At 53.6% G+C, this 27216-nt stretch overlaps 2 protein-coding genes across 3 annotated transcripts; one reads left to right on the forward strand and one right to left on the reverse strand.

The window, feature by feature from the left end:
* The first annotated feature begins 332 nt into the window (after positions 1-332).
* Positions 333-14191, forward strand: NDST2 (N-deacetylase and N-sulfotransferase 2). 2 transcript variants are annotated; one of them, XM_007963013.3, is made up of 15 exons: positions 333-703; positions 1270-1373; positions 3464-4806; positions 4995-5082; positions 5392-5546; positions 5729-5914; positions 6175-6303; positions 6433-6615; positions 7315-7411; positions 8163-8286; positions 8429-8603; positions 8820-8990; positions 9098-9207; positions 9401-9503; positions 14089-14191. In XM_007963013.3, the coding sequence occupies exons 3-15, from the start codon at positions 3802-3804 to the stop codon at positions 14125-14127; spliced, it is 2565 nt and encodes an 854-aa protein (XP_007961204.1). In that variant the 5' UTR covers positions 333-703; positions 1270-1373; positions 3464-3801; the 3' UTR covers positions 14128-14191. The 2 variants fall into 2 exon arrangements, with proteins under 2 accessions (XP_007961204.1, XP_007961203.1); XM_007963012.3 differs by lacking the exon at positions 14089-14191 and adding an exon at positions 9612-10263 and having other exon boundaries at positions 334-703.
* ZSWIM8 (zinc finger SWIM-type containing 8) lies at positions 10375-26336 on the reverse strand. The gene is given in 27 exon segments (XM_007963007.3): positions 10375-10852; positions 10978-11156; positions 11414-11465; positions 11467-11534; positions 11698-11874; positions 11974-12157; positions 12695-13183; positions 13723-13946; positions 14108-14397; positions 14573-14801; positions 14906-15064; positions 15163-15403; positions 16518-16642; positions 17545-17628; positions 17855-18038; positions 18141-18320; positions 18463-18594; positions 19326-20319; positions 20677-20852; positions 21000-21201; positions 21883-22003; positions 22138-22219; positions 22351-22458; positions 22636-22808; positions 22985-23079; positions 23337-23490; positions 26027-26336. Coding segments are annotated over 27 exon segments (5514 nt in total). The 5' UTR covers positions 26235-26336; the 3' UTR covers positions 10375-10648.
* Positions 26337-27216: the final 880 nt, after the last annotated feature.

The following is a 27216-nucleotide window of genomic DNA, read 5'->3' on the forward strand; positions in this document are numbered from 1 at the left end:
AGAATCGCTTGAACCCGGGAGGGGGAGGTTGCAGTGAGCCGAGGTCGCGCCACTGCACTCCAGCCCAGGGGACAGAGTGAGATTCCGTAACAGCAAAAAAAAAAAAAAAAAAACTTCCTCATAACCTCCAACCAGCGCTCGGTGCTGCGGAGGCGAGGCGGGGCGGGGAGGGAGGGTGAGTGCCCTGGGAGCCGGTTGAGGGCCTCGCCCCGCCCCTGGTCCCGCCTCTGGCTAGGCCGCTCCGCCTCGTCCCCTCCGAGTGGGCCGGCCCGGCTCCCCCTCCGCGGGGCTGAGTGGATGAGCCCAGGCCTGAGCCCGCCCCTGCTACCGAGTCGCGGTCCCCGACGCCCGGCCGGCGGTGCCATCGCGCGAGGAGGAGGGGGTGCGCTTCCGCGGGCGGGGCGTCCACCCGCCGTCTCGGAGGCCGCGGCTCGGCCCGGCACTGCGGAGGGCCGCTTGGTTTCCCGGCACCCAGGTCGCGCGGCTGCTAGGGCCGGAGTCGGTGGATCCGAGCGGGTGCCACCAGCGGCGGCGCGCCGCCTCCCCCGGTGGGAGCGGTGGTTGGGCCAGGCTGCGGCAGAGCGTTCGCTCGGAGATGGCGGAGCAGCCGCGACGCGGCCCGTGGCCCCGAGAGCAGGGAAGCCGGGCAGCCCCGGGACGCGGCGGAGCCCGGGGACAGCGGGGACGCCGCCCAGTCCTCCGGGTGAGCCGCCCCTGAGGAGACCCCCCGCCCACGGTCGCGCTCAGGCCCTGCAACAGACTCTCCTCGATGTTGCCACCATCGCCACCCTCAGGGTCGTCCCGGGCGGCCCCTCGGCGGCCCAGCGTGCGCCCCCCACCCCGATCCTTTCTGCCGGCCTCCCTCAGAACCGCCTCGCTCCCGTCCGGACCGGGCGGGCTCCCTTCTTCCCGCAAGGCTCTCCCAGCCCAGAGGCTGTTTTCGATGTCACCCCGGAGTCGCCGCCGCTCGCCCGTGGCCCCTTCCCCTTTGGTGTCCCACATCCGGTGCGCTCTTCGCATCCACCTGTGCCCCCGTCTCCTCTCGGCGGGGCCCCTCCACCCGCCAGCCTCGGGCCCCCTCGGCGCCCGCAGCCTCCGTGCCGCTGCTCCGGCCGTCCCGGTCTCCCCTAGCCCAGGGCCGGCTCCCGTCTGGCTTCGCCGTTCTCAGAGACCTCCCGCACACACCCACCCCGCCCAGCCCTGCTGGCCCTCAGCGTTCGCTGGCCCGGCCTGCGGCGCCCCTTCCCTAAACCTTGCGGCTTCTTCCAGGTATGAAGCTAAAATGCAGCGGCTAAGAACGCGGCTCTGGAGCTTGACAGGCCTGACGTCGAGTCCCAGCCCTCCCATCAACTGAGCTGTGTGATCCTGGGCAAGTTTCTAAGCTTCTCTGAGTTACTCATATGTGAAATGGGGATAATGGAGCACGTACCTTTTCCCTACTTCTTAGGGCTGGTATGAAGATTAAATATGTGTAAAGCTCTTAGAAGAATGGCTGGCAAGTTGTAAGTTCTCAAATACGGGATGATACATCCTGAGTATCAACTTCCCGTCAGTGACCTCCTCACTACGATGTTTTCTCTAAAGTTGCATCAAATTCTTAGCATTCACCCCTTCTCGTCACCATTTTGATCCTCTCCCCCAGCTCTCTTCTCATGTCGTTTTACCTAGGCCAAAGCTGGACTGTTTTTTTTTATTTTTATTTTTTATTTTTCTGAGCCGGAGTCTCGCTCTGTCACCCAGGCTGGAATGCAGTGGCTCGATCTCACCTCACTGCAATCTCCACCTCCCGGGTTCAAGTGATTCTCCTGCCTCAGCCTTCTGAGTAGCTGGGACTACAGGCGCCCACCACCACGCCCAGCTAATTTTTGTATTTTTAGTAGAGACAGGGTTTCACCATGTTGGCCAGACTGGTCTTGAACTCCTGACCTCAGGTGAAAGGCCTTGGCCTTTCACAGTGCTGGGATTACAGGTGTGAGGCACCACGCCTGGCCTGAACTGTTTTTAAATCATCTCTGTCAATTCTGAAGGACCTCGGCTCTGCCTTATCACCCCTGAGATGTGTGTGTTTGGGGGTAGGTGGTAGAGAGGGATTGCCAGCCTTACAAGGAGGCTGAGGTGGGGATAGTGACAATAAAACTTAAAGAAGCGGTTGATTTAAGAAAAAGAACAGACTCAGGAGGCTGAGGCGGGAGGATTATATGACCCCAGAAGTTCAAGACCAGCCTGGGCAACATAACAAGACCCCCATCTCTAAAAAAAAATTAAAAATTAGTAGGGCGTGGTGGTGCACAGCTGTAGTCCCAGCTACATGGGAGGCTGAGGTGGGAGGGTCACTTGAGCCCAGGAGTTTGAAGCTGCAGTAGGCTATGATCACACCAGCACACTGTATCCTGGGTGACAGAACAAGACTCCATCTAAAAATAATAAAAGAGATCCCCAAAATTAGACCTCCTTAAAACTGTGTTTTTCTGATCACACTGTCCTCTTTCCTTCTGTCATTGGTTGGATGTGATTTAAGCTCCTGTTGCTCTCTGTCATCCAGTCCTTATTCAGGTTGTTCTGTTTGTGTAACTGAACTCAATTCCTCATGTCTCTCCAGGCTAGCTCAGGGACTCTTCTGAGCTGTTTAGGAATAGGGTTGGAGAAACACTTAGGTTAAGTTAGGAAGGAGAACTAGAGTGGACTCAGTTGTCTGGCTTTTCTCAGCACCCAGTGTGTGGCCTGCTCAGGAGTTACATTTGTATCTCCTGACTGGCAAAGTTGAGGTGAAGGTCAGGGGCAGGTAATGTTTCACAAGCAACGGGTAAGGGAGTCCCTAAGTTCTGGGTTTGGAAACTGGTAGAATGATTACCTATCATGAGGATTGCTCTTTCCTTTTGAACTCCCCCACCATAGTGTCCACCTGACTGCAAGTTCGTTAATGCTGTTGGCTGTGATATTGGGTTTGATTGATGAGGACGATTAACAGACTCATGAGTTCCTTATCTGATATTTCGTTGGAGCATGGGACTTTTGAGGACTTCCGGGGCTTTCCGTCCCTTCCTCACAGAAAGATCAGAGCTGTTGCTGGCTGGCCAGCTACTCAGTCATGGGCTAGGAACTCCTTTCAGAGCAGGCCTGTTTTTAGCCGCCTAGGATATTTAGCCTCTTGTTGATGGGAGATTTGTTCCCTTCTATCATTTGCATATACTGCTCCATCTCTGAGCTTTGCTTAGAGTGAAGAATTTGGACATTCATTTGGGTATTCTAAGAAAGGGAAAGGGAACAAGCTGTGAAGCCAAGGTAAAGGACTTAGCTTGTAGATTCTCCTACAGGAGGCTTTTTTTTTTTTTTTTTTTTTTTTTTTTGAGAACAGATTATCCAATAAGCAGGAGGTAAGAGAGATGGGATGGGGAGGAAAATGGATTAATGACACAGTTTCAGAAGGAGGAATAACCCACTGATTTCTCTGTCTTACAGGTAGGGGGGCAGAGATTGAACTTTGCTGACCTTTGATGTGAGGCACTCAGCCAGGGCCAAGGGGAGAGCCTGGCAAGATTTGCAGCCTGAAGCCATGGGCCGGGGGGCCATGGTGACCTGAGACTAGTGGACTCTGTATAGTTGCCCCCTGCTTCCCCTTCTGCCTCCCCTACCCTATACTAAGGGGACTCATCTCCACCTCTTAAGGAAACTCCCCCTGAGGGAATCCCTGTCCCATATTTTCCTATCCTCCTACCCTTCCAAGACAGTCCTAGCCTATAGAACTCCTACCTCCCATCCCCTGAGGTGGTCCCCATTCCTCCCTCCCTTCCTCCCCCCGCCATGCTCCAGTTGTGGAAGGTGGTACGCCCAGCTCGGCAGCTGGAACTGCACCGCCTCATACTGCTGCTGATTGCTTTCAGCTTGGGCTCCATGGGCTTCCTGGCTTACTATGTGTCCACCAGCCCTAAGGCCAAGGAGCCCCTGCCCCTGCCCTTGGGAGACTGCAGCAGCAGTGGGGCAGCTGGTCCTGGCCCTGCACGGCCTCCAGTTCCACCTCGGCCCCCCAGGCCTCCAGAGACAGTTCGAACTGAACCTGTGGTCCTTGTGTTTGTGGAGAGTGCATACTCACAGCTGGGGCAGGAAATTGTGGCCATCCTGGAATCTAGTCGTTTTCGTTATAGCACTGAGTTGGCACCTGGCCGAGGGGACATGCCCACATTGACTGATAATACCCATGGCCGCTATGTCTTGGTCATTTATGAGAACCTGCTCAAGTATGTCAACTTGGATGCCTGGAGTCGAGAACTGCTAGACCGGTACTGTGTGGAGTATGGTGTGGGCATCATTGGCTTTTTCCGAGCCCACGAGCACAGCCTACTGAGTGCCCAGCTTAAGGGCTTTCCCCTTTTTTTACACTCAAACTTGGGGCTCCGGGACTACCAAGTGAATCCTTCTGCCCCGCTACTGCATCTCACACGCCCCAGCCGCCTAGAACCAGGGCCACTGCCTGGTGATGACTGGACCATCTTCCAATCCAATCATAGTACATATGAACCAGTGCTTCTTGCCAGCCTTCGGCCAGCTGAGCCCCTGGTGCCAGGACCAGTTCTTCGTCGGGCCCGGCTTCCCACTGTGGTACAGGACCTGGGGCTTCATGATGGCATCCAGCGGGTGCTCTTTGGTCACGGCCTTTCCTTCTGGCTCCACAAACTTATCTTTGTTGATGCTGTTGCATACCTCACTGGCAAGCGCCTCTGCCTGGACCTCGACCGCTACATCTTGGTAGACATCGATGACATCTTTGTGGGCAAGGAAGGGACCCGCATGAAGGTGGCTGATGTTGAGGTCAGTCTTGTTACTTAAATTTTTTTCTTAGAAGCTATTCACACTCTGGCCTGTCATACTCCCTTCGTTGATTCTGAGCTTGTTATAGGTACATTCCCTGCCTTTCCAGGCAGGAAGAATGCTACTTCTCATGTATTTTCTGTTCAGCCTGCGCTCCTGATTTCTCACGTTCCTGTTATTCTTCTCAGGCTCTGTTGACCACCCAGAACAAACTCAGGACCTTAGTCCCCAACTTCACCTTCAACTTGGGCTTCTCGGGCAAGTTCTATCATACTGGTGAGCTTATTCCCCTACTCCTTTAGCATATCATAGCTTGACCTGTCCCTTCACTGTCCACCTCCCTGGGCAGACAAGTTGGAGAAAAGGGTCAAGGTTTGGGGTCAGACTGCTGTGAGGAGTGGTGGGCATGAATTTAGGTTCGCACGGGTGGCTGAAGGGCAAGTTGGCAATGGGTCAAATAAAAGTCTTACTTAGGCAAGGATCAGTAGGGTTGTCCCAGGGATGGAAGGTGGTCAGTGTTAATACAAAACAAAGGAGGGAACAGGGGCTGACTGGCTGTGGTCAGTGGTCAGCGTGTGGTCATAGGGACAGAGGAGGAGGATGCAGGGGACGACATGCTGCTGAAGCACCGCAAAGAGTTCTGGTGGTTCCCGCACATGTGGAGTCACATGCAGCCACACCTGTTCCACAATCGCTCCGTGCTGGCTGACCAGATGAGGCTCAACAAACAGTTTGCTCTGGTAAGACCCTTGGATCTCTTCCCCATACTTTCTCCCAGCCATGCTTCCTTTTCTACCATCCCCTAATGGGCTACCCTTTTCCTACCCTTTGCATTTTTCTTTATTTGGAGGCTTCCCCACCCTCTTTACCCTCTACTCCCCAAACCTCACCAGGTCCTGGTGAGAGTCTATGCCATTCCCAGGAGCATGGGATTCCCACGGATCTGGGGTATGCTGTGGCCCCCCACCACTCGGGCGTGTACCCCATCCACACGCAGCTCTATGAGGCCTGGAAATCCGTGTGGGGCATCCAGGTGACCAGCACTGAGGAGTATCCCCATCTCCGCCCTGCCCGCTACCGTCGTGGCTTCATTCACAATGGCATTATGGTGAGGGACTCCCAATACAAGCTTGAATCAAACTCTCACATTTAGACAGCTTTCAACATGCATTGACCTATGTTCTCTATCAACTGCCAATCCAAGTATGGGGGTACATGATCAGGGGTAAAAAGGTGAAAAAATCTTAACACCCTCAGTAAGAGCTTTATTGCTATAACTTCAAACTGGGTCCTCTATAAATCCCAGTGTCCTCCATCTACTTCTCATTCTGTCTTTCAAATCTTATCTGTTTTTTCTTTTCCCTCCAGGTGCTGCCCCGGCAGACATGTGGCCTCTTCACTCACACAATCTTCTATAATGAGTATCCTGGAGGCTCTCGTGAACTAGACCGGAGCATCCGAGGTGGAGAGCTCTTTCTGACGGTGCTGCTTAATCCGGTAAGGTGCTGAGAGGAAGGGCTAGAAGATTGGAGAGTCAAGGTGTTTGCAGGCTGGGACCTTTACTCCAAGGCTAATTCAGAGGTGGGGTAGGCTCTCCAAATCTGAAATGCAGGTACTCCCTTACAGATTAGCATCTTTATGACCCATCTGTCCAATTATGGAAATGACCGGCTGGGCCTGTACACCTTTGAGAGCTTGGTGCGCTTCCTCCAGTGCTGGACACGGCTGCGCCTGCAGACCCTTCCTCCTGTCCCGCTTGCACAGAAGTACTTTGAACTTTTCCCTCAGGAGCGAAGCCCCCTTTGGCAGGTAAAGGTGGAGTTCAGTCTGATGAGAGACATGATAGGGGTGGGGTGTTTTTTTGTTGTTGTTGGTTTTTTTGACTTTTTTTTGAGACAGAGTCTTGCTTTGTCACCCAGGCTAGAGTACAATGGCACAATCTCTGCTAATTGCAACCTCCACCTCCCGGGTTCAAGCGATTCTCCTGCCTCAGCCTCCCCAGTAGCTGGGAATATACGCACCCACCACCACGCTCGGCTAATTTTTTGTATTTTTAGTAGAGAGAGGGTTTCACCATGTTGGCCAGGCTGGTCTTGAACTCCTGACTACAGGTGATCTGCCCACCTCAGTCTCCCAAAGTGCTGGGATTACATATGTGAGCCACTGCGCCCAGCTGGGATAGGGGTTTAAGAAAAGACTAGGCCAGGCCGGGTGCGGTGGCTCATTCCTATAATCCCAGCACTTTGGCAGGCAGATTACCTGAGGTCAGGAGTTTGAGACCAGCCTGACCAACTTGGAGAAACCCCATCTTTACTAAAAACAAAATTAGCCAGACGTGGTGGCACATGCCTGTAATCCCAGCTAGCAGGAGAATTGCTTGAACCCAGAAGACGGAGGTTGCAGTGAGCCGAGATCATGCCATTGCACTCCAGCCTGGGCAACAAGAGCAAAACTCTGTCTCAAAAAAAAAAAAACTAGGCCTTATCTGATTATTGGCCCTGGCTTCAGAATCCCTGTGATGACAAGAGGCACAAAGATATCTGGTCCAAGGAGAAAACCTGTGATCGTCTCCCGAAGTTCCTCATTGTGGGACCCCAGAAAACAGGTGAAGTATCCTTAGCTAACTTCTCTTGCCCTGCCTTAAACCCAAAGGATCCTTTTGTCAAGGAACTCTCCTCTCTCCAGGTAATCACAGGAATGAAAAAAGTGTTTTTAATTTTAATTTTTTTTTCTTTTTTTTTTTTGAGATAGAGTCTCACTTCTTCGCCCAGGCTAGAGGGAAGTGGCACAATCTCAGTTCACTGCAACCCCACCTCCCAGGTTCAGGCAATTCTCCTGCCTCAGCCTCCCCGGTAGCTGGGATTACAGGCAGGTGCCACCACGCCTGGCTAATTTTTGTATTTTTAGTAGAGACGGGGTTTCACCACGTTGGCCAGGCTGGTCTCGAACTCCTGACTTCAAGTGATCCGCCTGCCTTGGCCTCCCAAAGTGCTGGGATTACAGGCATGAGCCACCGCGCCTGGCCTTAATTTGAATTTTTAAGGGAGAAAAAAAGGAACTCCTTTTATACCCACCCCTCACTGATCCAGTCTCTTGAGGCAGTGATTCCTAACCCTGGTTGTATATCAGAATCATCTGTAGTGTTTTCACAAGCTCCACAAGTCATTCTGGTGCACAGTTAAAGCAGAGAACCACTGTTTTAGCCCTTCCCTTCTCTCTCAGACTTGCCTCCTATCATTGTCGTTTGGCCATGGGGGATTTTCCTACCCAGAGTGGTTATTTTTTCACTTCCTTCAAGCTTATGCTGTTGAGCGGGCTTCCCTCCCACAACGGCCTGTTCTTTCTCTCCCATTTAGGGACTACAGCTATTCACTTCTTCCTGAGCCTGCACCCAGCTGTAACTAGCAGCTTCCCTAGCCCCAGCACATTTGAGGAGATTCAGTTCTTCAACGGCCCTAATTACCACAAGGGTATTGACTGGTGAGACTGGGTCCCATTTGAATGTTTCTCAGAGGAACACTCCCTTCCCCCAAAATACCCCATTCCAGCTTCCCTCAGCAGACTTCTGGTCACTTCACTCTGCATATTTTTCTACTTCTCTCTCTTCTATGCTACTTCCTAGGTACATGGATTTCTTCCCTGTTCCTTCCAATGCCAGCACTGATTTCCTATTTGAAAAAAGTGCCACCTACTTTGACTCAGAGGTTGTACCACGGCGGGGGGCTGCCCTCCTGCCACGAGCCAAGATCATCACAGTGCTCACCAATCCTGCTGACAGGGCCTATTCCTGGTACCAGGTCTGCCTGAAGCTAGGGACACACAGGCTAAAGGTTGGGGGTAGGGGGTAGGGGGCAGTGACTGCTAGAGAGGGAGGAAGGAGTGAGGGTAGAGAAACTTACTAGTGCCTTGGGGATGGGTACCCATGCTGTGCTGTCTGTCACCAGACCAAGCGTAAGGGCATAATAATACTGTCAAATCACTAGTCCTTCACCTTCCTTCTTTTCATCCTTTAGCATCAGCGAGCCCGTGGAGACCCAGTTGCTCTGAACTATACCTTCTATCAGGTGATTTCAGCCTCCTCCCAGACCCCTCTGGCACTACGCTCCCTGCAGAACCGCTGTCTTGTCCCTGGCTACTATTCTACCCATCTACAACGCTGGCTGACTTACTACCCCTCTGGACAGGTATAATCCCCGCAAGAGCCATCAGTGGGGTTCCCCTTCCCCTCTTCTTCCCTTCAGCCCAGAGGCTTCTTAGGAATATAGAGGGAACCACATCCCTGTCCCTTTAGTTGCTGATTGTGGATGGGCAAGAGCTGCGTACCAACCCAGCAGCCTCAATGGAGAGCATCCAGAAGTTCCTGGGTATCACACCCTTTCTGAACTACACACGGACCCTCAGGTGGGAGAGCATGACCCAGGGGAGGAGTACTCTATGGGAAATGGGGAAGCAGGTTGACCATGTCTGTTAGAGACATGGATTTACTGTCTCACAAGGAGAGACATGTCCCTGTGGGCAGGGAGGGGCATTGTGCATTTATGGAACTTGAGTTTCTCTTTTCCCTGCCACCTCATGGCCTCTTCCTGTTGAGCAGGTTTGATGACGATAAGGGATTTTGGTGCCAGGGACTTGAAGGTGGTAAGACTCGCTGCCTAGGCCGGAGCAAAGGCCGGAGGTATCCAGATATGGACACTGAGGTAAGTAAAGCCAGGGGCTGGGGAATCCCTCTCCACTTCCAGGATCTGATTCTGTGTCCCACTAGTGTCCCACTTCTTACCATTTCTGCCTCCATTTTCTCCTGTCAGTCCCGTCTTTTCCTTACGGATTTTTTCCGGAACCATAATTTGGAGTTGTCGAAGCTGCTGAGCCGGCTTGGACAGCCAGTGCCCTCATGGCTTCGGGAAGAACTGCAGCATTCCAGTCTGGGCTGATGTCCCAGCCTCCCGTACCAGCAAAATGCCCTCTGCTTCCCTAAGGGGCAAGCCCAGAGCAGGGCCCACAAGGGGGATTAGAGTGGCCTGGCCCCTCCCCCTCTACCTCAGTAGCCCCCTGAGAAGGGAAGGGTATCCTTTTCCCATAGTTCTGGGGCGAATAAAGGGACTTCCTTTGGTACCCCACATCATGGTACTAGGTACCTTTGACCCATCATCTTGGGAGGTGGGGAGGAATGAGAGGGTTCAGGCAGGGTATAGGGGAATGTATTAGTCCAGTGAGATTTCCCTTTTCATCCACAGTAGTGTATCTATCTATACCTGGCTATGGGAGAGACCCCTTGCTATGGGAGGGACCCCTTGCTATGGCCCCTTTAGTCAGGCAGTGGGATCTACCTGTGGCCCGGCCTCCCTAATGTCATTCACATTGAATGGGGATGAGGTCAGACAGTGGCTCATAGAGCTGAGTATGAGCCCTAGCTGTGGGCTAGAAATGTCCTTAATAAACATCCTTATTTTTCTGTTTTGTCTGCCTCCCTGGAGTGGGAAAAACTTAAGACTAAAGCGTCAGTTTTCCCCCCAGTTCAAGGTTCATCTGCACATGGAGTTTGGAAAGAAGGGAAAGGCCCAGGTCGACTAGAGTAAAAAAGGAGTTTATATATTTATAAATGCCAAATAAATACCAGAGGCCACCCAACGCCCCCTCCCAGACAGGGCTGTCTCCCCCAGCCCTAGGCTTCTAGGGTCTGAGACATCTTGGCCCCAGGCTACAGCCCAAGAGCAGCTGTCAGTCTGGGCTACCAGGGAACTGAGTGAGGATGATCTGTCCAGCCAAGCTTCACTCCCCCTGTGTGAGGGGCCCCCGTAGCCACAGGCCTGGGTCCCTGTATAGGACCCTACGGGTGAAAGACTCAGGGGGAGAAGGTGGCCATCTCGAGTGAGACCCGCTGCCACAGCTCCTTGGTCTGTTTGCTGCGCTTGAGGTTCTGTAGGATGTCGTTGAACTGCATCATGCCCATGGGCGTCAGGCAGAAGGCGCTGCGGGCGCTCCGGATCGCATTCACAAAGTCGTCGTAGTCCGCAGGAGTCAGGTGAATCAAGCGGTGGTGGATGTACTGGCGGAGGATGTGTGCAGGATGAGCCTTAGTACAAAGCACAGAACCAGCCCCTGCCTCCCTTCCCTCTGGTACAAGACCACCCAGGAAGTGTTCCACCCTGCTCCATAATTCTAGCTTGTCACCTGCATGTATGCCTGCTGGCAGCGCTGCACCAGTTGGTGGAAGGCCGGGGCACGCAGGTGGTTGTGGGCATGAGCGGGACTCAGCCGCTGCAGCGTCTCCATGACGATCTCCTGCAGCACAAACGGGCTCAGCACCCCCTTGGCTGCCCCCACACAGAACTGGTGCACGTAGTTCACTCCTGGGGGGCAGGGGGAGGGGCATGAGACGGGGGTGGCCACCTCTGCCCTAGGGACCCAACTTACATATCTCAGCTCTGGCCTGGCAGAGAGCCTCCCTCCACCCCAGGAGCTGAGGTAACCCTCCGCCCCCCGCGCACGCACACATACCCGACCAAGGCCTCAACTCTGAGCAAGAGCTAGGAAGGAGGTCTGGGATAAGGAAGGTGGGGAGAGCAGGTGGGGGGGGGGAAATGGTCCTAGGGAGGGGAGGTGTTACCCAGCTTTGCTGCCAGCCCCAGCAACCATTTGACATCATCAGTGTAGGGGGGGGGAGCGGGAGAAGTTGTTGGGGTGATCGTTGTGTGCCCGGCGACCCAGCATCTCCAGTGCCAGCATTCCTGGGAGATAAGAGTGGGTACATGGTAGGGAGTATCCTCTTCACCCTTTACCCCAACCTGCCACCTGACCCCACAGTAAACAAATGAAGAGCTAGAGGAAGGGTCCTCTGAGGAGCCACTGGCACAACTGCAGGTAGGAGCACAGAAAGGGATGTCCTCTCACCGACACGGTAGGCAGCATGCAGGTGGTGCAGGCTGTGGGGACTGACTGGCTGACTGTGCGTCTCCTCCTCGGGTGGTGGAAAACCTCCGCTCACCAGAGGGCTGGGCTGTGTGGTCAGGGCAGGCAGTGAGGCACCCTGGATGGCTGGAAATGTGGATGCTGGATGGACGCTGCTCACTAAGTGGGATGAGAGCCATGTCAGGAACTCAGCCCAAAGAGAGGCAGAGAAGATTCCCTCCCCACCTCCCCTGCCGTGTGTGCCTCCCCTCCATTCACCTGTTCCCTGGCCCCACAACTCACAGGCCACACTGGTGGGCAGTGGAAGCCCTGGCTCTGTGTGGTAGGGATGTACTGTGATGGGTGCCATGGAAGGGACGGGGAAAGACACAGCAGTGGCAGCAAGTGAGGGAGGAGTCACTGAATAAGGGTATTGAGCCCCCAGGAATGCAGGATGCACGCCCTAGGGGCAGGGAGAAGAACAGAGGGCAGATGCTAAGTTCGATTAGGATGTTGCTCTCCTGCTTCACCCCCACAAGCTGCTATCCTGACAGTTCTTTTTTTTTTTTTTTTTTTGAGACAGAGTCTTGCTCTGTTCTCCAGGCTGGAGAGCAGGGACACAGTGTCGGCTCACTGCAACCTCTGCCTCCCAGGTTCAAGTGATTCCCATCTCAGCCTCCCAAGAAGCTGGGATTATAGGCGTGCACCCAGCTAATTTTTAGTAAAGATGGGGTTTCCGCATGTTGGCCAGGCTGGTCTCGAACTTCTGACCTCAAGTGATCCACCCACATCGGCCTCCCAAAGTGCTGGGATTAAAGGCGTGAGCCACCATGCCCAAACGTCATTTCTTATTTTAGTTGGGCTGGGTCCCCCAGACTCCCACCACCTCACCAGGACTTTTGGACAGCCCAATTATACTCCCAGAGTACCCCACTCCAACCCCCTATGAATTCCCAGTATTTTCCCACATCTCACCCCTCTAGCAGAACACTGGTCTCACCTGTGGGTATGCAGAGCTGGGCACAGGGAAGACAGCAGGCCGGGGCATGTGAGGCATGGGGTGGGCAGGGTGAGCTGGGTGAGTGAGGTACTGAGGGCTACAGGGCAAGTGGGGCTGTAGAGCAGTGTAGGGGTGCAGGCCAGGGGAGTGGCCATGCCCCAGTCCTGGACCCGGGTACAAACTAGACCCCACCGAGATGACGGGCACCACTGTGGCTGCTGCTGTCACTGCTGCCGCCGCCACTGTAACCGGCTCAGTTCCTGGGCCCCCTCTACCCTCAGGCATACCCCGCCCAGCCTCCCCAGCTGCCCTGATCCCACTGGCACTACAGCTTGTAGCCCCTTCACGGGCTGTGGATGAGCCACCTGCAGTTTGCTCATATAGCCAGAACCACTGGTGAGCAACCTCAAACAACACTTCAGGGTACACTCCCCCACCCTTAGCTGCCTCTTCCACTGCCATGCAGGCCTTCTCCAACATCAGGTTGTCCTGGAAGAGAGGGGAACAGAGTGTTAAGGGGGAAAGGCCTTTACCACATGGATAGTGTTAGATGAGATTCCAATGTCTCCCTCAGAGCTGTCTCATTCCCAGGGAGGCATCAGAGGTCAGTGTCAATGCTCAGAGTCCGTTATCAGAGCAGTGAGTGCTTCACACACTGAATAAATACTGACCAAAGTCAGTCAAGCCCCAGGTTATAGTCCCAGTTCCAAACTAATTTAACAGCCCCCTCCCATTCAAGTCTAATATGTTATGAGGCCTTCCCTAAGTTTTCTATCCTGAGTGATCATCTTGGTCCCTAAACTGTAGGCCTCCATTTCCTTATCTGTAAAATAGAAATAAACCTAACCTTTGAGTTGTAAAGATGGGTGCAAAAGCACATTAATAGGCAAAATGTCGCCATGAGAGGACCAACAGTCATCTGTAAACTCCAGAATATGGGAATCAAGAGCTGGGCCCTTAGCTTTCCCATGCCCAACCTCCCTGCCCAGATACCCCAGAAGAGGTTCCCAGATTGCCCATAGAAATACCTGTTCCTTGCACTGCACCAGGGCCCGCTGGATCTCATTAGGGTTCAATGCATGGGCATGAGGCAGGCAGCTCAGGGCCAGCTCTGCTGCTGCCCTCACCATATTGGAGTCTCTTGCCCGTGATGCCCTGTCAGCCAGGGATGCAACCTCAGGGGGTGTCAGGTGCCCATCCCAGCATTCTACCAGTATAGTCAGGGCTGCGCTGCCTATCTCCATGGCCTGGCCTTAGGGGAAAGGAGAGAAGGGCAGAGTTGGGTTAGTGTGGGCACCACTGGGGTGTGAGAATAATGTCTCTTTATCAGATCAGTAATCCCCCACAAAGATAAGGCTCTTATCCCCACCAATTAATCCCCCTCCCATACCCAGGTCAGGTCAAATGATTTACCTGTAATCCAGGAAACGTGAGAAGAATAAGTACGTGAGAGCCAGTTGGGAGAAACAAAGTTGTGCAGGCCAAGGGCATAAAGCCCAATCTCGAAGGCGCAAAGGTGCAGGTTGCGGTGAGGACCCTGGTGGCCCCCTGAGGAAGATGGATGTGTGAAAATGGAAGTGCTGCTGTTGCCCCCTGCCTTGATCAGCACTGTCTTCGCCAGCTCGAAGTAGAAGTGTGCAGCTGCCTCTGATGGCTGATTGGGTACATGGGGGGCATGACTCTCGGGGCGGCGGCCCTTGTACCTGAAGGGGCAATGGGGTAGGGACGGGGGTTGGGGTTTCTTTGAAATGGGTATCCCGGTAGGTTGGGAAGGACCAGGGAAAGTGAGGATGCTGGGAGACAATGGTTGGATTGCACTAGGGATATGGCTCTGAGGGTGGGCCAGATCAGGGAAGATGGGGAGTTCTTCCCACTGACCTGCCAACTTCAACAGTCTTTGCCCGGGCTCCTCCACTGGCACTGGCCCGGCGACTTCCACTGGAGGATGAGGAGCCCAGGGAGTCCGAAGAAGAGCTGCTAATGCTGTCACTGTCCTGACCTCGACCCCAGGAGGTGGGGGCCCAGCCCCCTCGAAGTGGTCTCCGGCTTAAGGTCGGGGAGCTATCCGATGTTGTTTCAGGGGCACTGCTGTCAATGCTGGCCATGCCTAACCCCCAAAAGAAGTCAGTCTCAGAAGTCAGGAGTCCCAGATGTTAGACTCCAGCCTTCAGGATTATCCTTCCCTCTATGCTAGCCCACAGGCTGTCCTACCTGTGTGCTTCTTCTTAGGCCGTCCTGGAGACCCCCATCCCCGTCCATTATAGCCTCCACGACTGCCAAGTGCCAACCGGCTAGGAACCTTCCCTTCTGGCCTGGGGGTCAAAGCTGCCTCAGATGGAAGACCCTCACAGGGGGAATGTGGGGAACTCTCTAGGTGAGGAAAACAGGATGCTGGGATGAGCCCAGGAAAGGGGATCTCAACATAGCTCCACACCATTCATCCCCCCTGCCCAGTGCCCCCACCTCACCAGGCACATTCTTCTCTGTGAAGCCCTCAGTGGGGCCTGGCCCAGCCCCTGCCACACTCCCTGGTTGAGCAGGCCCTGCAGAGCCTGAGGTCAGTGGTTGCAGGGCCCCTGGGGCAGATGGGCCCCCGTGCTTTGAAGGAGACCTCTGGCTGGCTGTGGTTGGGCGGCTAGATGAGTAGAAAGAACTCAGCGTCTGTGGCTTATGTGTCTGGCTCTCTCGGTCCAAGAGTTTGTCTAAGATCTGGAAGACAGAAGCAGTGACCTCCAGAGAAGCAGTGACAGGATGCCCTTTAGCTCCTGACTTCTGTTACCTTCCTGTCTCCTTGAAATGGCCAACTGCTACATCCTCAGGGAGCCTTCCCCAGTTACAACCACAGGATGACCTCCTGGCTTACATGTCTTTTGTTTGTAACTTATTCAGCCCCAACATATCTTGGTATCCTCCATTAACACCCACAGGGCAGAATATACTGATAGTCAATAAATACTGAAATAAGCGAATGAATGACTTTATGCCCTCTGCTTCTCTTCTTCCACCCCCGGCCCTAGCACTCCTATAAGAACCATTGGTCTCCTCTTATTCTTTATGAGATGTCCCCAAGATTCCCTACTTACCTCCTACGGGCAGAAGAGCACTTTTCTTTTTTTCCTCTTCTTCTTTTTTTTTTTTTAAGAGACAGGGTCTCGCTCTGTTGCCCAGGCTGGAGTGCAGTGGTATGATTATAGCTCACTGTAGCCTCAAACTCCTGGGCTCAAGCAATTCTCCCACCTCAGCCTCCCGAGTAACTGGGACTACAGGCGCGCGCCACCATGCCCGGCTAATTTTCTAATTTTTTGTAGAGACAGAGTCTCACTATGTTGGCCAGGTTGGTCTCAAACGATCCTCCCGCCTCTGCTTCCCAAAGTGCTGAGATTACAGGCATGAGGCACTGCACCCAGCCTAAAATAGCACTTTTCTTATTGTACTGGAAACTCCCTGAGAAAGGTAGTAAAATGTGCTCTCTTTCTCTGCCTGTCAAAGGCCCCAGTACCTCAGTCCCTTACTTTTTTTTTTTTTGAGACAGGGTCTCGCTCTGTCACCCAGGTTGGAGTGCAGTGCCGCAAACCCGGCTCATTGCACCTCTGCCTACTGGGTTCAAGCAATCCTCCCACCTCAGCCTCCCGAGTAGCTGGGACTACAGGCATGTGTCACCACGCCCAGCTGCTAATTTTTTGTATTTTTTGGTAGAGACGGGATTTTGCCATGTTGCCCAGGCTTGTATCAAACTTCTGGGCTCAAGCCATCCGCCCGCCTCAGCCTCCCAAAGTGCTGGGATTACAGGCATGAGCCACCGCACCTGACCCCAGTCTCTTACCTTCTTAAGCTTGGCCTGGTCGTCCTTGTAAGTGATCATTAGTGCTAATGCCAGGTCACCCTTCTCCCGACGTGTACCTTCACATAAGAGGGGATGTTCTGCCTCGCTCACTGTTGTCTTCATGCCTGTGAGAAAGAGGACCTTATAGGGATTGAGAGTAGTCATAATTCCCAAGGCAGCAAAGGCAAGAGGCCACGGTTCCCAAGCCATCAGCATATGAGGTAAGGGGTTCCCTTGGTCCAACCCATGTCACCTATAGAGGTCCTCATTGACTATTACATCCAACCTAAGCTCTGGTGTGCTTTTCAAAACCTTCATAACCAGGTCCAATTTGCTTACCCAGCATATACTTACCACTTTAGGGAAGCTGGGCTCCTCATTCTCATGAAAACTTAATTGCATTGTGTGTTTACTCATGGTGTTCGCTGGTCTAGGACCTACTGATTTTTTAACCCACATTCCATATTCTACCACTTCCCTTAGGCCTTTCCCTAGATTTCTGTTTTGCTGCCCTTACAATACCCAACACCCATAGCACACAATTTTTTTTTTCTTTTTTTGAGACAAGGTTTCACTCTGTTGCCCAGGCTGGAGGGCACTGGTGCAATCACGGTTCACTGCAGCCTCAATCTCCAGGCTGAAGCAATTCTCCCACTTCAGACTCTGGAGTAGCTGGCAGCACAAGGCATGTACCACCACACCTGGCTTTTTTTTTTTTTTTTTTTTTAGTAGAGATGAGGTCTTGCTAGGTTGCCCAGGCTGGTCTTGAACTCTTGAGCTCAAACGATCCTCCTGCTTCAGCCTCCCAAAGTGCTGGGATTACAAGCATGGGCCACCACACCCGGCCATATAGCACACATTTTTGCCCTGAATTCCTGACTGTCTTACAGGCACTAGTTGGCTCACACATGTCACCCTGACCTTCCCATTACCATACAGCCCTTCAGAACAAGGCACAGGTCTCATGTGCTTTAAGACCTGAACCAGGCTTAGCTCATGGATGTGCTCAAGACGTTGACAGACTCACCCAAGGCAGCAACTGCTGCTTCAAATCCCAGCTCCTCATCCCCAGGTGTCTCGCTGTTCCAGTTGCGACTTGGGGGCCGGGAACCTGTGGGAGAAACCACTGTATAAAAGTTGGGGTAAGTCAGGCAGACAGAAGTATCACGCACAGGAAAAAAATGCAAGGGAACCCAAAATCCTCATCATCACAGACCTACCCATGAAGCTGCCTGATGGGTCCTAAAGGTGATTCAGAACCTTGGGGCTCTTGGTTTTTCTTAGAGAAAGCTACCCCTACCCCAGTTCCCCACTTACTGTAGGGTCAGGCACCATACCTGGAGCACAGAGAACGTCAAAGATGAAACTGGCCAACATGAGAGGCAACACAGGCCGATAGTCACAGAGCGTCCCCTCCCGAAGCTCCTCTGCCCGGCACCGCATGGTACTCATCTCGCTCGGACCCAGAGGGATCTTCTTGAGCAAGGCAGCCACCTCAGACTCCTGGTATGCCAGCTTCACCTGAAGGCACAGGAAAGAGCTCAGACCTCCAGTGTGTCAACAGAGATCAAAGTATAAGGCTCTAAAGAGACTGAAGTACAAGGCTGAGATGGAGCCTCTGACCTCCAAGGCCTTGGTAGAAGCTGGAGGCCTCTGCAGCTCCAAGGCAAACATGCCAACTCGGAAGGCCAGGTTGTGGTGCTCTGGACGCTCACTTAGCACTGTCAACAGGAAAGCTGCCTTGCTCAGGGTGTTGGTAGCCACCCAGGTCTGACGGCTTGTGGAAACCTTGTTCTTCTTGCCCTAGAAAAGGAAGAAACCCAGGAGACAGGCAGATGATTCTGACTTACCCTGGTGGAGGTAGAAGGAGGCTCTCACTTGGGGTGGGGCATGGGAGCAGGTTGGGGGTAAGTGGGGGAAGGTAGAGGAATGGGGTCTCTCTCACCTTGGCAGGGGGCGGCTCTACCTTGAGGTCGGGTGGGTTGGCTAGCAGATCCTGGGCAAGCTCCACGGTGAGACGGGAGGCCTCATTGCTGTAGCCATGTGCATGCAGGGCCTCAGCACAGGCAAACAGTACCTGGAAGAAGGACATGGGACCAGAGAGGTTGAAGTCCCAACTTCCAGGGGCAGGACATCATGCTCACACATGCAGCCAACATTCCTTGAACACTTGCTACATGCCAGGCCCTGCGCTGCTCCACAGGAGCTCTGGTTAGAGACCCAGATACATAAACACACGCCACCATGATGCCAGCTATTACAGGGAAAAGTCAATGGGAAGCAGGCGGGATATCTTGGGGCAGAGGGACAGTATCAGAGAGGCTCGCTAGAAGAAATGATCTTTAAGATCCCTGAGACATGAAGAAGAAACACTGGCTAATGGAGAAGAACATTCCAGGCAGAAAGGTCAATCTGTCCAAAATCCTGGAGGCAAGAGAGAGCCTTGCAGATACAGGAGTGGTTCAGCTGACTGCAGTGCAAAGGACAGAACAGCCAAGTGAGGCTGGCAACGCAGGCAAAGACCAGATCAAGTGGACCCTCATAGGTGATGCCAAGCACTTTCATTTTATCGTAAGGGCAACAGGAACCCATTGAAGGGTTTTAAGCAGGAGAGTGATACCATCACATTTTAGCAAAATCATGTGGAAGCAGGAAAGAGAGTAGACTGAAAGCAGGGAGGCCAGTTCAGCGCCTGCAACAGGATTCTCACAGTCCTGGGGATGGTCCTGACACTCCCAACTAGAGCTAGAAGGCCCCTCCCAGCTGTGGCTAAGGAGCACCCAGCCCTTCCTCCTTCCATCCCCTCACCTCCATGCGGCTCTCCTGTTCCAGCGGCTTCAGCCCAGCAAACAGGTCGTGCTCCTCCCCAGCCCCGCCCTCAGCCTTCTCTTCCTCGCCCCCAGCCCCATCCTGGGCATTCAGATAGTACGCCTGGTAGTCGTCATCCTCCTCTCCAGCTGCAGGGGCTGCCTCTTTGGTTTTGGGAAGCCCACTGCCACTCTCATCTGTAGAAGGGAAGTCGTCCCGGGTACAGACATCCCCAGGCAGTAGGCCAGGGGGGCCGGCAGAGGCTGTGGGAGGCTCAGGCCCTTCCGAGAAGTACACACCACCATCTTCTTCATAAGTATCTGGGGGCTCAGGAAGGAAAGTGGAAGGGCCTCGGGAGCCACCGTGGAGAGGACAGGGTGGAGGGCTCTCAGGGAATCCCCCGAAGGTGCTGGCCTCTGCGCCCAGGGCCAGGCTGCTGTCATCCAGGCTCATCTCCGCCAGGTCAGGCTCCAGGGAGCTGTCTTCACTGCTCAGCCGTCGCTTGCTCCCGCCACCTGCTGAGCCCTTGCTCCCACTGCCAGCCCCACCCAGTGCCTTGGCTTTGCCCCCACCTGGACCCATCTTATGCAGAGCTTTATCTCCCCCTTCAGCTGAGAGGCGGCGGGGACCCCGCTGTGATGAGGGGACCCCCTCACCCAAGCCCTTTCGCTTGGTCCCAGGCTCCTTGGGCCGCACAGCTGGCTCAGCAGGAAGGGGTCGGGGCCGGTCCCGGGATTCCTCCAGGCCCCCAGAGCGGGAGGCACCTGGCCGAGAGGGCAGGGCCCGGGCCCAGCACAGTGCCAGCTTCCTGTCAGTGCCGCTGTAGGTGACACCGGGAAGTGGGTAGGCCTCTTCCCAGTTGAAGTAGCAGGCCTCCACCGCTGGCCGGAAGCCAGGGAAGAGCCTCTCCAGCGTCTTCTTGTGTTGGCCCCGCTTGACGTTCTCAATCACCTTCAGTTGCCACTGCCGCAGCTGCGCACACAGTTCCCGGCGCCTGTGGGAACAAGGGGCAGGAGGCTGCTGAGGGGCTACTGGGAAAGGATGGGCATGGAGTAGATGTACACCCCAAAGAGGGGCACGGGAAAAGGACACAGGAACTACTTCTTGACCCAGCCCCATAAGCATCACTGAAACACTGGGGAATTTTGAAAATGGGTGTTATTTAGGGGAGGGAAGGATGAAAGCCTCTCAGAAAAAGGACTCATAAATCACTGCTAACACCAGTGCTCAGCACCTCCCATTTCCCGAGGACTAAAATCATGGTATGTCTCTGCAAACAAGGAGATGAAGGCTCAGTCTGTCCTGAGCTGGCCCAGGCTCAGTTCTGTGGTGAGCCTTAGGGGAGACTCACCGCTGGGGGCTGAGTGCAGGGTCCAGCACGGCCAGCCTCCACAGTGTGACCATCTCATCACACATGCTGGCACAGGCATGGGCTGCCACCTCTGACTGCCCGTTGCTACGGCCCGTGTGCCCACTGGCACTGCTGTGTGAGGCTGAGGTACGTACGCTATACCACCAACCTGTTATCTGGAGACAAAGAAGGCTGTGAGCTGCACCTGAGAGCTCAGAGAAAGGCAGAGTAGCCCTTCCAGAGTCCCCTTCAGCAAAAGGAGGATGAGGCGGGGGGAGGGAGAGAATGAGCCACCATGGGGCTCCCCAGCGCTGGGTGATTACCTGCTCATAGGTGAGGCACTGGTCAGTGAGGATTTCCAACAAGGGGGCAGCATTGCTGTCCCTCCGCTTGAACATCTCCCGCACGATGCTTAGCAGGTTCCAGACGCCCTCCGGCTCACGACCTCTCAGAGGGCGCAGCAGACATGCCCATTCAGCAGCGGCTGGCGGCTCCGTGGAAGACAGATACATGGAGTTCACATCACTATAAAAGCAGAGGAACAGAAAACCATGACAGTAAGATGGGGCTCAATGAAACCTAAAAGGGCTTCTGGCCCCAAAATACAGAAGACAGAAAAGGACATCTGTAACAAATTTTGTTTTTCCTTTTTTGAGGCAGAGACTTGCTCTGTAGCCCAGGCTTGAGTGCAATGGCACGATCTCAGCTCACTGCAACCTTTGCCTCCAGGATTCAAGCAATTCCCCTGCCTGAGCCTCCCGAGTAGCTGGGATTCCAGGCGCCCGCCACCAGGCCTGGCTAATTTTTGTACTTTTAGTAGAGATGGAGTTTCGCCATGTTCGCCAGGCTGGTCTTGAATTCCTGACCTCTGGTGATCTGCCCACCTTGGCCTCCCAAAGTGCTGGGATTACAGGTATGAGCCACCGCCCCTGGCCACAAAAACTCTTTAAATCTTTCTCTGCCTCCATTTCCTGATCTATCAAAGGAAGAAAAAGAACTCTTGCTAGGTAAGAGCAGACCACTTTGTGACTGTACGAGGTCACCATCTTCCATCGATTCGTTAGTGACAACTGTGTGCCAGGCACTGTGCCAGTTCAGGGAATAAAAGTTAGGGGTCACAAGCAAGGATAGAAGAAAGGATCTGTCATCAGCCTGAGGGACGCTCCCCCTCCACCACAGACACAGGTATGCAGAGATCTGATTTACCTGAAGACCACAGGGGAGGGGCCACAGAACTTGTGCAGTGTCTTCTTGATGTTGTCAGTGAGTGTCGATTCATCTAGATACCAAGTACTCTGGTCCGATGCTGAGGGCCCTGCTGTGGGGTCTGAGGATGACAAGCAGTCAGTCACCTAGAGATAGGGGCCTGGATTCGCCTGACAACAGCAAGCCTTGAGTAAGTGGTGCTCTGCACTACAAGCTTCCTTTCTTCCTACTGCCCATCTTTCTCACCACACTCACCCGGAGCTCCACACACTGTATTGATGGCTGTTGACTGGGAAGACAGGAGTTCGTCCAGGAGACGCTGAGCTGTGGGGAGGATCTGAGGGAGAAAGAGACAAAGGCAGGCAGAACATGGCCTAGGTGAACCCATAGAGGCCTGGGCCTAACAGGAAGGCCGCTATGCGGCCTGGCCCGGAGCTAATTGCAGGAGGGGGTGCCGACCTCACCCACCTGCTGAGGGAGCTCACTAATGAGGTACTGAGCAAACTTCTGCAGCTGGTCCCTCTGTAGCCGGGACAGGGACTCTGAGACTGGGGCTCGCAGGCAGACTGCAGAAGCCTGAAGGGGACACAGAGTAAAATGGAATAATCTGAGAACAGGCTTGCTGGAGCTGGAGCTGGGGGACAGAGAGGCAGAGTAGGGGAGGTGAGGGGGCTCACATTGTAGCCAGGCATGCAGCAGAGAAGGGGGGGATGGAGCGTAGGATAGGGCCGGGATAAATTGGGAGGGCCTCACGTTGTGGATGCGGAAGAGACAGAGTGCCACGACGTGGGTGCACCATTTGGCCCCAGCCCCACAGGTACAGCTGCAGGAAGTGACCCGGCAGCGGTCAAACATCACAGCCACGTTGTAGGCCCCTTTGGGAGGGACCATCTGAGGTGGCACCACTGTAGCACTCAGGTGGAACCCTGGGGAGAAATGGGGGCGTGGTCAGGGAGCACTGTCAAGACCTGGGTCTCTGCCCTTGACCCTGGCCCTGCAGTTATTCAGATAACATGCTCCAGCTTCTTGCGGTCTGTTCTTACTTCATAAGCCAGGGGATGGGAGGAGCAGGGTGTGCCACATGGCATGATGGCCCACTCACCTATCTGCAATGGGTCCTTCACAGCCCTCATGCGGAAGAGCTGATCCCCTCGCTGAAACTCATCTGCACTGCCATTGGCCAGGCATGAATACAGCCTGGGGGTGAAGAAGAGGACACAGCCAAAACTCAGCAAATAACCTTTGGCAGACCCTGTCAGAGACCACAATGCCCTAGGCACTCTCTCTCCGGGCGGGGGGGAGCAGGCGGGTGGAGGGGGAATCCCAGGCAATCCCTCCCTTGTCTTCCTCTCACCACTGCCCCAAATACAATGTCTCCTTTGTTCTATGGGAAACCCAGCAGAGAGTGTGGAGTATCAGGAACCCACTTCCCGCCATCAGTCCTTTGGCCTCACCGAATGTCCTCTTCATTCTCAGGGAAGCTCCAAAAAGCAATTCGGAGCTGTAGCTGCTCAGGCACCGGTGGGTAAACTTTCTCCACCACTTCAAATGGGATGTGAAATGCCACCTGCTTTGCTGACAGCTCCACCAATGGAATCACCAGTCCATCTTTGCAAACAATGGTTGGGATCAGCGGAAAGAGAAAAGGAAATGAAAAGGGCCATGGTTTCTTGGCACTCATGCCAGTGCCACATCCTGGGCCTCACCTTCACTATGAAAGAAAGAGGAGACCTGGATGAAAGTCCTAGGGATCCCCCTACAGGATACACTAACCCTTAAGGCTCCATATGGGAAAGGGGAGCTGGACAATCCCCAGCCCACAGCCGGCTACACCTAAGGTCTAGAACAGAAGATAGCAGAGATATCTTAAGAAACTCCTGGCCAGAGAGGTGCATTCCAGGTCCCTAGCAAGTAACCCTGCTCACATGGCTCAGCATTGAATTTCCCATATTCCACAAACATTTTAAATTCAAATTACATGGTTAATGTCACTCCTCTGGCATTCTTGCCTCCAATTGCCTTTTTTTTTTTTTTTTTTTTAAACCATCTCTTTTACTCTAGATGACTGTAGGCCTCCAGCTAAGGAGAAAAGATAGACCAGAGCCTGGAAGGGATCTCAAGAAGCACGAGAGGCCGGACCACTTTTGGCATACCTAAATGATGACTTCCCACACTGGAAATCCTCAAGGGGAGAGAGTTATCACAGGGGACCTAGCTGCTGCTGCAACTGGAATCACCTGGACTAAGATAAAGGTTTTTTACCACTCAAGGTTTTCCACAGTGTTTTAATCAAAAAGTAGGAAAAATAGGACAAACTGTACATCTTACAAAATTGCCAATCAGATTAAAAGATAGATCAGAAAATCATAGAATTAAAAAGAACCTTTTTTAAAAAGTTGACCCCTTTATTTTTTTATTTTTTATTTTTTTTATTTATTTTGAAATGAAATCTTACTCTGTCACCCAGGCTGGAGTGCACTGGTGCCATCTTGGCTCACCACAACCTTCGCCTCCTGGATTCAAACTTTCCTCCCACCTCAGCCTCCCAAGTAGCTAAGATTACAAGCGGGTGCCACCACACCCAGCGAATCTTTTGTATATTTAGAAGAGATGGGGTTTCACCATGTTGGCCAAACTGGTCTCAAACTCCTGACCACAAGTGATCCACCCAACTTGGCCTCCCAAAGTACTGGGATTACAGGCATGAGCCAACGCACCAATCCCTTTATTTTGCAAGTGAGTGACTGAAGTGCAGGGATTAGGGTAATATGGCACGTTTTCCCAGATTTTAACCTAACCAGGAAGACACCAATATGTTAACAATCTTCATCACCATGACTTCAGTTACTTCCCTCAAAGTGTGGGAGCACTAAGCCCCAATACTACCCACATACTCAAACATGAAAGAAGCCGGAAGGCCACAGAAGACCCACGGTAAAACTGCCTATGATCTGTGTGTGTTTGTGTGTCTGTACACAGGACATATTCTCTCTCTAACTGAAGCTGAATGTCACCACTCCGCCACTCCTAAAAAGTGATATATGTGCCGGGTGCGGTGGCTCACGTCTGTAATCCCAGCACTTTGGGAGGCCGAGGCGGGCACATCACCTAAGGTCGGGAGTTCAAGACCAGCCTGACCAACATGGAGAAACCCCATCTCTACTAAAAATACAAAAATGAGCCAGGCGTGGTGGCACATGCCTGTAATCCCAGCTACTTGGGAGGCTGAGGCAGGAGAATTGCTTGAACTGGGGAGGCGGAGGTTGTGGGGAGCCGAGATCGTGCCATTGCACTCCAGCCTGGGCAACAAGAGCAAAACTCCGTCTCAAAAAAAAAAAAAAAAAAAAAAAAGTGACGTATGTAAATTTCTCCGTGTCCCAAAAGAGCACGAGAAATCTCCACAAACCAGTTTGGAAAACAAGACTCTTGGAAAGGCCTGAGTAGAATCACACAAATTAAACTCCTCAACTGCTGAAAAAAGCCAGCTTCCACTGAGGACCAGGACAAAAACTGTGCCATGAGGCAGGCAAGTCCCAGCCTTGGCTTCTGACAGATGTTTGATATGGCCAGAAGCAAACAAAGCCTATGATCTAAACCTATGAACTATGGAATCTCTGGCAGGCCAGTTCACCTCTACTTTCCTCTGGGTGGGATCCCTTCTTGGTGCTTCTGGGATCAGAGATCATCACCACGAAGCAAGAAGCTCCCAATGCATTTTGCAATGCGGTGACACGCCACAAGTGGTCACTTCTTCACAATCAGCCCCCTACCCACATTCTCTTCTGTCTACTTTCCGGTATGCCTTAGACTGAACTCAGTTAAGTATTCCCAAGTCAAAGACAAGATTCTTCTCCTTTATCCCATCTCTAAGGCAAAGGAGTGACGAACGATTTACTTTCTGTCCACAGGATCTCCCTGCCACAGAGCGCGCGCGCACACACACACACACAGGTGTGGAGAAGCCAGCCCACCCCAGGAAAGCCGGAAAAGCGAGTTCTGAAGTCTGTTCTAAGCTTGGGACAGCTCCCGGCAGGGGACAGCTCCCCGCTCTTCCCCTGGCTGAAGGGAGCTCTCGGTCGGGGACAGCTCCCGAGCGAGGCCCAAGCAGGGCCTGCCGCTCCTCCTCCCCCCAGCTCACTCTCACCTCGCATTCTGGTACCGCCACTGCCACCTCCGCCACCGCCGCCAGTGGGGGAATTGGGCCCCGCTGACTGTTTGCGCCATCCCCGCCAGTTCTGGCAGAGGCTCTCGGCCTCGGAGATGAAGGAACAGAGCGAATCCTCCTCAAAACGGTCCGAATCCTCGAATGAGAAGCGCTCTCCGTCCTCCCACTCCGCAAACATCAGCTCCATGGGGCCCGCACCCCCCGGAGCCGGGTCCCCCCCCGCGGATCCGGGGCCTGGGCCGCCGGCCGGGGGTTGAGGGGAGGCCCGGGGCCTGAGGGGCGAGCCGGGGCTGGGGGTGGCCGGGGCGCTCAGGGCGGCCGTGCCGGGCGAGAATCTCAGGCCTGGGAAAGAGACGGAACCGGGCCTCGCCCAACAGCGAGGTGCAAGCGGTGATCTCGGCCAGTCTCCGAGACTTAAGGCCCGGACGAAGCGCTCGGCGGCTCGGGCCTCTAGGCGGCTGCGGAGCCGCCTCCCCCATCAGCTGATCTGGACTTCCGGCCGCGCGGGCCGCCACCACTTCCGCCCTCGCGCGCTCGGGATCCGGATCGGGTACGGGCGGATGTAAGGGACACGTTTATTTAATTGCTGCATTTGCTTTTTTTTCCTCTAGCCCACCCTCATACACTATAAGAGGAGGCCAACCCCCAATGTTATACGAAGCAATTACAGATCCCAGCAATAACTCGGAGTCCATAATGTTCCCAAGGAATAAACAGCCGCTATGCATGTTGGGAATTGTAGGCTGTCAGGAGAGGACAGGAACTATTGGATGGAGTTATTGTCTTAACTCTGGATAGGCCCCAGGGCCGCACTACCTTCTGGGAATCGTAGTCCAGAAGTCTGCAATCCAGCCGACCTTTTTATAGGGTCTAATTGGGGAAACATCAGAAAAGAATGCATTTGATTTCAGGAAATGGTTGTACTGTTTGTCCATACGGCCTTTGGGTCTACTAACTCAACCTTTTTTTGTGCCATGGACCCTTTAGCAGTCTAGGCAGGTTTCTGGAACCCCTTCTCAGATTGTTTACAAATGCACAAAATACCAAGAATTACAAAAGAAACCAGTTGTTTAAATACAATTATTAAACTATTAATAGAACAAATCTGTAACGTAATAATGCTCCTTTATTTACACATTAAATGACAAGATCTAGGAGGCAGTGTAGTA

Source organism: Chlorocebus sabaeus, chromosome 9 (genome assembly GCF_047675955.1).
Source record: "Chlorocebus sabaeus isolate Y175 chromosome 9, mChlSab1.0.hap1, whole genome shotgun sequence".
Taxonomy (NCBI): domain Eukaryota; kingdom Metazoa; phylum Chordata; class Mammalia; order Primates; family Cercopithecidae; genus Chlorocebus; species Chlorocebus sabaeus.